At 55.6% G+C, this 12,273-nt stretch overlaps 2 protein-coding genes across 3 annotated transcripts in view; one reads left to right on the top strand and one right to left on the bottom strand.

The window, feature by feature from the left end:
* LOC140470025 (uncharacterized) overlaps positions 1-1,795 on the bottom strand; it is a 26,409-nt gene extending 24,614 nt beyond the window's left edge. The window contains exon 1 of the mRNA XM_072566489.1: positions 1,709-1,795. Coding sequence (XP_072422590.1) covers positions 1,709-1,795 — 87 coding nt within the window. The remainder of the gene's footprint in view (positions 1-1,708) is intronic.
* LOC140470119 (histone-lysine N-methyltransferase SETDB1-like) overlaps positions 1-12,273 on the top strand; it is a 556,598-nt gene that overhangs the window by 82,268 nt on the left and 462,057 nt on the right. The gene's annotated exons all lie outside the window — the stretch shown is intronic.

Below are 12,273 nucleotides of genomic sequence, written 5' to 3'. Positions count from 1 at the left end.
GGTACGGTGGGCCTGCGCTCCCAGATCTCTCGCTCTCTCTAGAATGAAAGCCTTTCACTCACTCTACAATTAACAAACAACCACTTTTGTATTGAACTCTGAACAGGAAACGACTTAACAGAATTACTTGCTAGCTGTTCCTGAACGAACTAAATACCACTGGAACGAACGCTCTCCAGTCGAACACACATCTCACTCCCGTCAATCCGATTCACAAGAAAGCAATGAGCTAGCACTTAATCTCACAGTGTCCGCAGAGTCCCCGTCCTTTCTGCTTTATCTCTAGTCTTCCTTCCCATCGCAAGCGCCTCTCTTCCGATCACTCCTTGAGGATTTCGAGCCGGAAATACCGTGGGGCCTCAGATGGGTCTTCTTAAAGGTTTCCAAGCAAGCCCGATGTTTACTCTTCAGAGTCGGCTGTCTCTTCGAACATTCTCGGTTGTCCACACCTCCCCCCCGCCACGCCATCCCCCCCTCCCGTGACTCATTACACTCTTACACTTTGATTGGAAGAGGTTTCCACTGGCAGCAGAGACCGGGACGGGATGGGCACAGCCGTAGAGTAATGGGAAGACCCTTTTTGTAGAATGGAGAGGAGGAGAAATGTCTTCAGCTAAAGAGGGGGGAAATTGACGGAATCAGTGCCACAAGAAGGCTGGGGGGGGGGGGGGCAGGGCATTGAGTGTATTCAAGATGGAGATAGAGAGGTTATTGATCATCAAGGGTGCTGGGGAGAAGGGGGTTGATAAACCTATCTGCCGTGATCGAATGGAGGAGCAGAAGGATGGGCTGAATGGCCTGATTTCTGCTCCTGTGAGCCACGGTTTCAAAACTGTCAGTTTTAAATTCAATGGGTCGTTAGTCGGGTCTCCCTCCTGTCGGAAAGATGTCGTGAAACTTGAAAGGGTTCAGAAAAGATTGACAAGGATGTTGCTGGGGTTGGAGGGTTGGAGCTACAGGGAGAGGCTGGATAGGCCGGGGGCTGTTTCCCTGGAGGGTCGGAGGCTGAGGGGTGACCTTATAGAGGGTTATAAAATCATGAGGGGGGGGGGGGGCATGGATAGGGTAAATAGACAAGGTCTTTTCCCCCTGGGGTGGGGGGAGCCCAGAACTAGAGGGTTATAAAATCATGGGGGGGGGCATGGATAGGGTAAATAGACAAGGTCTTTTCCCCCTTGGGGTGTGGGAGTCCAGAACTAGAGGGTTATAAAATCATGGGGGGGGGGGGCATGGATAGGGTAAATAGACAAGGTCTTTTCCCCCTGGGGTGGGGGGAGTCCCAGAACTAGAGGGGCATAGGTTTTGTGGTGACAGGGAAAAGAGACCTAAGGGGCAACTTTTTCCCCCAGAGGGTGGTACGTGTATGGAATGAGCTGCCAGAGGAAGTGGTGGAGACTGGTACAATTGCAACATTTAAGAGGCATCTGGATGGGTAATATGAATCGGAAGGGTTTGGAGGGATATGGGCCGGGTGCTGGCAGGTGGGACTAGATTGGGTTGGGATATCTGGGTCGGCATGGACGGGGTTGGACCGAAGGGTCTGTTTCCCTGCTGTACATCTCGAATGACTCGAGTCTCCACGGGTCATTTTAAATTAATTGGCTGATTTATACCAATTGTCTGCTGTTTAATGGGAAATGTTTTAATCCGGGACACCCATTTCTCGATCTCGAGGATCTCTGTCTCTTAATACTTTCCCCCATTTTACAGCTTTACCCTTTTTACACACTACTTCGTGACAGGTCGTGTTGTAGAACAGGGAGCCCTGGGGGGTGGGGGGGATGTTCAGGGACATCGTTCTTTGAAGTTGGCCTCACAGGGAGACCAGGGCGGGTAGGTGTTTACGTTGCTGGCCTTCATGGCTCAGAGCTTTGAGTACAGCGAGCTGGGGGGAAACGACACGCTGAGGTTGTACAGGACGTTGGTGAGGGTTCGTCTGGAGCACTTGTGTCCAATTCCTGTTACAGGAAGGATATTGTTAAACTGGAAGGGTTTGGGAAGAGGTTTAATCAGGAAACTGGTGGGTATGGAGGGTTTGAGTTATAAGGAGAGACTGGGGCTGCTTTCCCTGGGGTAGCTCAGTGGTTAGCGCCAGGGACCCGGGTTCGATTCCAGCCTCGGTGCGACTGTCTATGTGAAGTTTGCACATTTCGCCAACACCTCCCCCCCCCCCCCCCCCCGCCATGTCTGTGTGGGTTTCCCCTGGGTGCTCCGGTTTCCTCCCACAGTCCAAAGATTGTAGGTTAGGGTGGATTGGCCCGTGCTAAATTGTCCCCGTAGTGCCCAGGATGTACAGGTTAGGGTGGATTGGCCGTGCTAAATTGTCCCCGTAGTGCCCAGGGATGTGCAGGTTAGGGTGGATTGGCCCGTGCTAAATTGTCCCCGTAGTGCCCAGGGATGTGCGGGTTAGGGTGGGATTAGCCATGCTAAATTGTCCCTGTAGTGCCCAGGGATGTGCAGGTTAGGGTGGATTGGCCCGTGCTAAATTGTCCCCGTTGTGCCCAGGGATGTACAGGTTAGGGTGGACTGGCCGTCTTTGGAGTCGTGGGGCCTGTTTCCACACTGTAGGTCCTTGGGAGAATGGGAAGCTGAGGTTTATAAAATTGTGAGGGGTATAGATAAAGTGAATGGTAGGTGTCTTTTCCCAGGGGTGGGAGAGCTCTAGATAATGGGGCATGGGTTTGAGGACGGGGGGGGGGGGAATCAGGGGGGAAGGATTGAAAAGGCGAGTGGCCTGGTTTGATTTTAGCAAGTCGCCTGTTTGATGCTGCTGGGAAAAATGCTTCCCTGATTCAACAGATCTCGATAAACCTGCACTCCCCCACCCCAGGGGGAAAAGACCTTGTCTATTTACCCTATCCATGACCCCCCCCCTCATGATTTTATAACCCTCTAGTTCTGGGCTCCCCCCACCCCAGAGGGAAAAGACCTTGTCTGTTTACCCTATCCACGCCCCCCCCCATGAGTTTATAAACCTTGATAAGGTCCACTGACACTCCAGGGAAAACAGACCACAGTGTATCCAGCCTCTCCCTGCACCCCAACCCTCCAATATCCTTTTCCGACCCCCTTTCGGAACACCCTTCCTGCAGCCGGGAGATCAGAATCGAACGCAGTTTTCCAAACGTGCCCTCCCCAATACAGACGCATCCTGACCTCCCGACTCCTGGACTCAATGCTGCGTCCGATACAGGAAAGTGTACCCAAACGCCACCTTCACTATCTAGCAGGGATCGGGGTCAACAAGGGGGAGGGAGGGGGGGGGGCTTGTCGCTCACCTGGGAGGGGCCGACCTGTGACCCCCGCTGACTGCTCGTGGTCACTCCGGATTGTCTGCCCCGTGGCATCTCGGGGAGTTGTGGGGGGGGGTCAGTAGGGATAGCGAGTGGAGGCTGCGGAACCTGAGGGGGGAGAAAGTGTACAGTGACAATCAGACGACTCTTGAGGGAAGCACACTCGGGGCGGTTGTAGGAGGGAAGGCGGGGGGGGGGGAATCCCCCTCCCCAGGGGGTAAAGACCGTGTCTATTTACCCTATCCCTGTCCCCCCACCACCCCTCATGATTTTATAAACCTCTATAAGGTCACCCCTCAGCCCTCCGACACTCCCTTTATAAAAGTAACTGTGTGCCTTGGGTATTTATCCTCATGACCCCTCTATCCCTCAGTCCTGACCTTCCCTCGTCCCTCAGTCCATTCCTACTCCCCCCCCCTCCCTCAGCCCCATCCTCATCCTCAATTCTGACCTCCCACCTCAGTGCTGACCTCTGACACCCCCTCCCCGTTAGTGTGAGCCACCCCTCCCCCTCAGCATTAACCTCTGACACCCCTCCTCAGTGTTGACCTGACTCCCCGATCCCTCAGCATTGACCTCTGACCTCCTCCCTCAGTATTGACTTCAATCCCCATCCCCCTCAGTATTGACTTCAATCCCCATCCCCCTCAGTATTGACCTCTGACCCCCTCAGTATTGCCTTCACTCCCCATCCCCCTCAGTATTGACCGCTGACCCGTTCAGTATTGACTTGACTCCCCATCCCCCTCAGTATTGACCTCTGATCCCTTCAATATTGACTTGACTCCCCATCCCCCTCAGTATTGACCTCTGACCCCTTCAATATTGACTTGACTCCCCATCCCCCTCAGTATTGACCTCTGACCCCCTCAGTATTGACTTGACTCCCCATCCCCCTCAGTATTGACCTCTGACCCCTTCAATATTGACTTGACTCCCCATCCCCCTCAGTATTGACCTCTGACCCCCTCAGTATTGACTTGGCTCCCCATCCCCCTCAGTATTGACCTCTGACCCCTTCAATATTGACTTGACTCCCCATCAGTATTGACTTGACTCCCCATCCCCCTCAGTATTGACCTCTGACCCCTTCAATATTGACTTGACTCCCCATCCCCCTCAGTATTGACCTCGGACCCCCTCAGTATTGACTTCACTCCCCATCCCCCTCAGCATTGACCTCTGACCTGCTCAGTATTGACTTGACCCCATCCCCCTCAGTATTGACTTGACTCCCCATCCCCCTCAGCATTGACCTCTGACCCCCTCAGTATTGACTTGACCCCATCCCCCTCAGTATTGACTTGACTCCCCATCCCCCTCAGCATTGACCTCTGACCCCCTCAGTATTGACTTCACTCCCCATCCCCCTCAGTATTGACCTCTGACCCCCTCAGTATTGACTTGACTCCCCATCCCCCTCAGTATTGACCTCTGACCCCCTCAGTATTGACTTGACTCCCCATCCCCCTCAGTATTGACCTCTGACCCCCTCAGTATTGACTTGACTCCCCATCCCCCTCAGTATTGACCTCTGACCCCTTCAATATTGACCTCAAACCCATCCCCCTCAGTATTGACCTCTGACCCCCTCAGTATTGACTTGACTCCCCATCCCCCTCAGTATTGACCTCTGACCCCCTCAGTATTGACTTGACTCCCCATCCCCCTCAGTATTGACCTCTGACCCCCTCAGTATTGACTTGACCCCATCCCCCTCAGCATTGACCTCTGACCCCCTCAGTCTTGACTTCACTCCCCATCCCGCTCAGTATTGACCTCTGACCCCCGCAGCATTGACCAGTGGACCACCCCCCCCCCCCGAGTGTGACGCTGACCTCTGACCTCCTGACTGAGGTCTGGAACCTTCCTCCCCGCCAACGGCCGCCCCGATGAGGCGCTCGCGCGGACCCGCACCTGGTGGCCCGCCTTTGTCTCAGGGAGGGCGGGGACAGGGAACCGACGGCGCGATCACGTGGATAGCAGCCAGCCCGCGGCGCGGTGACCTCATCGGGGACACGCCCACGTCCGGGCGACGTCAACGCGCACCTCAGCCGCGCCCACTCCTCCACCGGGCGACGTCGCCCAGGCCACGCCTGTTCCTAGTGACGCGATGACGTAACAGGGCGGGGCTTACTCCAAGCAGATACACGCGCACACGGATAAAGGAGTGGGACAGACACAGAGAACCTCGATTATCCGAATTACACCCACAGTCCAAACATGTGCAGGTTAGGGTGGATTGGCCCGTGCTAAATTGTCCCCGTAGTGCCCAGGGATGTACAGGTTAGGGTGGATTGGCCCGTGCTAAATTGTCCCCGTAGTGCCCAGGGATGTACAGGTTAGGGTGGATTGGCCCGTGCTAAATTGTCCCCGTAGTGCCCAGGGATGTGCGGGTTAGGGTGGATTGGCCCGTGCTAAATTGTCCCCGTAGTGCCCAGGGATGTACAGGTTAGGGTGGATTGGCCCGTGCTAAATTGTCCCCGTAGTGCCCAGGGATGTGCGGGTTAGGGTGGATTGGCCCGTGCTAAATTGTCCCCGTAGTGCCCAGGGATGTACAGGTTAGGGTGGATTGGCCCGTGCTAAATTGTCCCTGTAGTGCCCAGGGATGTACAGGTTAGGGTGGATTGGCCCGTGCTAAATTGTCCCGTAGTGCCCAGGGATGTACAGGTTAGGGTGGATTGGCCCGTGCTAAATTGTCCCCGTAGTGCCCAGGGATGTACAGGTTAGGGTGGAATGGCCCGTGCTAAATTGTCCCCGTAGTGCCCAGGGATGTACAGGTTAGGGTGGATTGGCCGTGCTAAATTGTCCCCGTAGTGCCCAGGGATGTGGGGGTTAGGGTGGATTGGCCCGTGCTAAATTGTCCCCGTAGTGCCCAGGGATGTACAGGTTAGGGTGGATTGGCCGTGCTAAATTGTCCCTGTAGTGCCCAGGGATGTACAGGTTAGGGTGGATTGGCCCGTGCTAAATTGTCCCCGTAGTGCCCAGGGATGTGGGGGTTAGGGTGGATTGGCCCGTGCTAAATTGTCCCCGTAGTGCGCAGGGATGTACAGGTTAGGGTGGATTGGCCCGTGCTAAATTGTCCCTGTAGTGCCCAGGGATGTACAGGTTAGGGTGGATTGGCCGTGCTAAATTGTCCCCGTAGTGCCCAGGGATGTACAGGTTAGGGTGGATTGGCCCGTGCTAAATTGTCCCCGTAGTGCCCAGGGATGTACAGGTTAGGGTGGATTGGCCCGTGCTAAATTGTCCCCGTAGTGCCCAGGGATGTGCAGGTTAGGGTGGATTGGCCCGTGCTAAATTGTCCCCGTAGTGCCCAGGGATGTGCAGGTTAGGGTGGATTGGCCATGCTAAATTGTCCCCGTAGTGCCCAGGGAGGTGCAGGTTAGGGTGGATTGGCCCGTGCTAAATTGTCCCCGTAGTGCCCAGGGATGTACAGGTTAGGGTGGATTGGCCGTGCTAAATTGTCCCCGTAGTGCCCAGGGATGTGGGGGTTAGGGTGGATTGGCCCGTGCTAAATTGTCCCCGTAGTGCCCAGGGATGTACAGGTTAGGGTGGATTGGCCGTGCTAAATTGTCCCCGTAGTGCCCAGGGATGTGGGGGTTAGGGTGGATTGGCCCGTGCTAAATTGTCCCCGTAGTGCCCAGGGATGTACAGGTTAGGGTGGATTGGCCGTGCTAAATTGTCCCCGTAGTGCCCAAGAATGTACATGTTAGGGTGGATTGGCCGTGCTAAATTGTCCAATAGTGCCCAGGGATGTGCAGGTTAGGGTGGATTGGCCCTTGCTAAATTGTCCCCGTAGTGCCCAGGGATGTACAGGTTAGGGTGGATTGGCCGTGCTAAATTGTCCCATAGTGCCCAGGGATGTGCAGGTTAGGGTGGATTGGCCGTGCTAAATTGTCCCCGTAGTGTCCAGGGATGTACAGGTTAGGGTGGATTGGCCCGTGCTAAATTGTCCCCTGTAGTGCCCAGGGATGTGCAGGTTAGGGTGGATTGGCCGTTCTAAATTGTCCCATAGTGCCCAGGGATGTACAGGTTAGGGTGGATTGGCCGTGCTAAATTGTCCCCGTAGTGCCCAGGGATGTGCAGGTTAGGGGGGATTGGCCCGTGCTAAATTGTCCCCGTAGTGCCCAGGGATGTGCGGGTTAGGGTGGATTGGCCCGTGCTAAATTGTCCCCGTAGTGCCCAGGGATGTACAGGTTAGGGTGGATTGGCCCGTGCTAAATTGTCCCTGTAGTGCCCAGGGATGTACAGGTTAGGGTGGATTGGCCGTGCTAAATTGTCCCCGTAGTGCCCAGGGATGTACAGGTTAGGGTGGATTGGCCCGTGCTAAATTGTCCCCGTAGTGCCCAGGGATGTACAGGTTAGGGTGGATTGGCCCGTACTAAATTGTCCCGTAGTGCCCAGGGATGTGCAGGTTGGGGTGGATTGGCCCGTGCTAAATTGTCCCCGTAGTGCCCAGGGAGGTACAGGTTAGGGTGGATTGGGCGTGCTAAATTGTCCCCGTAGTGCCCAGGGATGTGGGGGTTAGGGTGGATTGGCCCGTGCTAAATTGTCCCCGTAGTGCCCAGGGATGTACAGGTTAGGGTGGATTGGCCGTGCTAAATTGTCCCCGTAGTGCCCAGGGATGTGGGGGTTAGGGTGGATTGGCCCGTGCTAAATTGTCCCCGTAGTGCGCAGGGATGTACAGGTTAGGGTGGATTGGCCCGTGCTAAATTGTCCCCGTAGTGCCCAGGGATGTACAGGTTAGGGTGGATTGGCCGTGCTAAATTGTCCCCGTTGTGCCCAGGGATGTACAGGTTAGGGTGGATTGGCCCGTGCTAAATTGTCCCCGTAGTGCCCAGGGATGTACAGGTTAGGGTGGATTGGCCCGTGCTAAATTGTCCCGTAGTGCCCATGGATGTGCAGGTTAGGGTGGATTGGCCCGTGCTAAATTGTCCCCGTAGTGCCCAGGGATGTGCAGGTTAGGGTGGATTGGCCGTGCTAAATTGTCCCCGTAGTGCCCAGGGATGTACAGGTTAGGGTGGATTGGCCGTGCTAAATTGTCCCCGTAGTGTCCAGGGATGTACAGGTTAGGGTGGATTGGCCCGTGCTAAATTGTCCCCATAGTGTCCAGGGATGTGCAGGTTAGGGTGGATTGGCCCGTGCTAAATTGTCCCCGTAGTGCCCAGGGATGTGCAGGTTAGGGTGGATTGGCCTGTGCTAAATTGTCCCCGTAGTGCCCAGGGATGTACAGGTTAGGGTGGATTGGCCGTGCTAAATTGTCCCCGTAGTGCCCAGGGATGTACATGTTAGGGTGGATTGGCCGTGCTAAATTGTCCCATAGTGCCCAGGGATGTGCAGGTTAGGGTGGATTGGCCCTTGCTAAATTGTCCCCGTAGTGCCCAGGGATGTACAGGTTAGGGTGGATTGGCCGTGCTAAATTGTCCCATAGTGCCCAGGGATGTGCAGGTTAGGGTGGATTGGCCGTGCTAAATTGTCCCCGTAGTGTCCAGGGATGTACAGGTTAGGGTGGATTGGCCGTGCTAAATTGTCCCCGTAGTGCCCAGGGATGTGGGGGTTAGGGTGGATTGGCCCGTGCTAAATTGTCCCCGTAGTGCCCAGGGATGTACAGGTTAGGGTGGATTGGCCGTGCTAAATTGTCCCCGTAGTGCCCAGGGATGTGGGGGTTAGGGTGGATTGGCCCGTGCTAAATTGTCCCCGTAGTGCCCAGGGATGTACAGGTTAGGGTGGATTGGCCGTGCTAAATTGTCCCCGTAGTGCCCAAGAATGTACATGTTAGGGTGGATTGGCCGTGCTAAATTGTCCCATAGTGCCCAGGGATGTGCAGGTTAGGGTGGATTGGCCCTTGCTAAATTGTCCCCCTAGTGCCCAGGGATGTACAGGTTAGGGTGGATTGGCCGTGCTAAATTGTCCCATAGTGCCCAGGGATATGCAGGTTAGGGTGGATTGGCCGTGCTAAATTGTCCCCGTAGTGTCCAGGGATGTACAGGTTAGGGTGGATTGGCCCGTGCTAAATTGTCCCCTGTAGTGCCCAGGGATGTGCAGGTTAGGGTGGATTGGCCGTGCTAAATTGTCCCATAGTGCCCAGGGATGTACAGGTACGGGTGGATTGGCCGTGCTAAATTGTCCCATAGTGCCCAGGGATGTACAGGTTAGGGTGGATTGGCCGTGCTAAATTGTCCCCGTAGTGCCCAGGGATGTGCAGGTTAGGGGGGATTGGCCCGTGCTAAATTGTCCCCGTAGTGCCCAGGGATGTGCGGGTTAGGGTGGATTGGCCCGTGCTAAATTGTCCCCGTAGTGCCCAGGGATGTACAGGTTAGGGTGGATTGGCCCGTGCTAAATTGTCCCTGTAGTGCCCAGGGATGTACAGGTTAGGGTGGATTGGCCGTGCTAAATTGTCCCCGTAGTGCCCAGGGATGTACAGGTTAGGGTGGATTGGCCCGTGCTAAATTGTCCCCGTAGTGCCCAGGGATGTACAGGTTAGGGTGGATTGGCCCGTGCTAAATTGTCCCGTAGTGCCCAGGGATGTACAGGTTAGGGTGGATTGGCCCGTGCTAAATTGTCCCCGTAGTGCCCAGGGATGTACAGGTTAGGGTGGATTGGCCGTGCTAAATTGTCCCCGTAGTGCCCAGGGATGTACAGGTTAGGGTGGATTGGCCCGTGCTAAATTGTCCCCGTAGTGCCCAGGGATGTACAGGTTAGGGTGGAATGGCCCGTGCTAAATTGTCCCGTAGTGCCCAGGGATGTGCAGGTTAGGGTGGATTGGCCCGTGCTAAATTGTCCCCGTAGTGCCCAGGGATGTACAGGTTAGGGTGGATTGGCCGTGCTAAATTGTCCCCGTAGTGCCCAGGGATGTGGGGGTTAGGGTGGATTGGCCCGTGCTAAATTGTCCCCGTAGTGCCCAGGGATGTACAGGTTAGGGTGGATTGGCCGTGCTAAATTGTCCCTGTAGTGCCCAGGGATGTACAGGTTAGGGTGGATTGGCCCGTGCTAAATTGTCCCCGTAGTGCCCAGGGATGTGGGGGTTAGGGTGGATTGGCCCGTGCTAAATTGTCCCCGTAGTGCGCAGGGATGTACAGGTTAGGGTGGATTGGCCCGTGCTAAATTGTCCCTGTAGTGCCCAGGGATGTACAGGTTAGGGTGGATTGGCCGTGCTAAATTGTCCCCGTAGTGCCCAGGGATGTACAGGTTAGGGTGGATTGGCCCGTGCTAAATTGTCCCCGTAGTGCCCAGGGATGTACAGGTTAGGGTGGATTGGCCCGTGCTAAATTGTCCCCGTAGTGCCCAGGGATGTGCAGGTTAGGGTGGATTGGCCCGTGCTAAATTGTCCCCGTAGTGCCCAGGGATGTGCAGGTTAGGGTGGATTGGCCATGCTAAATTGTCCCCGTAGTGCCCAGGGAGGTGCAGGTTAGGGTGGATTGGCCCGTGCTAAATTGTCCCCGTAGTGCCCAGGGATGTACAGGTTAGGGTGGATTGGCCGTGCTAAATTGTCCCCGTAGTGCCCAGGGATGTGGGGGTTAGGGTGGATTGGCCCGTGCTAAATTGTCCCCGTAGTGCCCAGGGATGTACAGGTTAGGGTGGATTGGCCGTGCTAAATTGTCCCCGTAGTGCCCAGGGATGTGGGGGTTAGGGTGGATTGGCCCGTGCTAAATTGTCCCCGTAGTGCCCAGGGATGTACAGGTTAGGGTGGATTGGCCGTGCTAAATTGTCCCCGTAGTGCCCAAGAATGTACATGTCAGGGTGGATTGGCCGTGCTAAATTGTCCCATAGTGCCCAGGGATGTGCAGGTTAAGGTGGATTGGCCCTTGCTAAATTGTCCCCGTAGTGCCCAGGGATGTACAGGTTAGGGTGGATTGGCCGTGCTAAATTGTCCCATAGTGCCCAGGGATGTGCAGGTTAGGGTGGATTGGCCGTGCTAAATTGTCCCCGTAGTGTCCAGGGATGTACAGGTTAGGGTGGATTGGCCCGTGCTAAATTGTCCCCTGTAGTGCCCAGGGATGTGCAGGTTAGGGTGGATTGGCCGTGCTAAATTGTCCCATAGTGCCCAGGGATGTACAGGTACGGGTGGATTGGCCGTGCTAAATTGTCCCATAGTGCCCAGGGATGTACAGGTTAGGGTGGATTGGCCGTGCTAAATTGTCCCCGTAGTGCCCAGGGATGTGCAGGTTAGGGGGGATTGGCCCGTGCTAAATTGTCCCCGTAGTGCCCAGGGATGTGCGGGTTAGGGTGGATTGGCCCGTGCTAAATTGTCCCCGTAGTGCCCAGGGATGTACGGGTTAGGGTGGATTGGCCCGTGCTAAATTGTCCCTGTAGTGCCCAGGGATGTACAGGTTAGGGTGGATTGGCCGTGCTAAATTGTCCCCGTAGTGCCCAGGGATGTACAGGTTAGGGTGGATTGGCCCGTGCTAAATTGTCCCCGTAGTGCCCAGGGATGTACAGGTTAGGGTGGATTGGCCCGTGCTAAATTGTCCCGTAGTGCCCAGGGATGTGCAGGTTGGGGTGGATTGGCCCGTGCTAAATTGTCCCCGTAGTGCCCAGGGAGGTACAGGTTAGGGTGGATTGGGCGTGCTAAATTGTCCCCGTAGTGCCCAGGGATGTGGGGGTTAGGGTGGATTGGCCCGTGCTAAATTGTCCCCGTAGTGCCCAGGGATGTACAGGTTAGGGTGGATTGGCCGTGCTAAATTGTCCCCGTAGTGCCCAGGGATGTGGGGGTCAGGGTGGATTGGCCCGTGCTAAATTGTCCCCGTAGTGCGCAGGGATGTACAGGTTAGGGTGGATTGGCCCGTGCTAAATTGTCCCCGTAGTGCCCAGGGATGTACAGGTTAGGGTGGATTGGCCGTGCTAAATTGTCCCCCTTGTGCCCAGGGATGTACAGGTTAGGGTGGATTGGCCCGTGCTAAATTGTCCCCGTAGTGTCCAGGGATGTACAGGTTAGGGTGGATTGGCCCGTGCTAAATTGTCCCCATAGTGTCCAGGGATG

Source organism: Chiloscyllium punctatum, chromosome 50 (assembly GCF_047496795.1).
Source record: "Chiloscyllium punctatum isolate Juve2018m chromosome 50, sChiPun1.3, whole genome shotgun sequence".
NCBI lineage: Eukaryota > Metazoa > Chordata > Chondrichthyes > Orectolobiformes > Hemiscylliidae > Chiloscyllium > Chiloscyllium punctatum.
The sequence above is the reverse complement of the archived record's forward strand: the minus strand, read 5'-3'. Positions and strand labels throughout refer to the sequence as shown.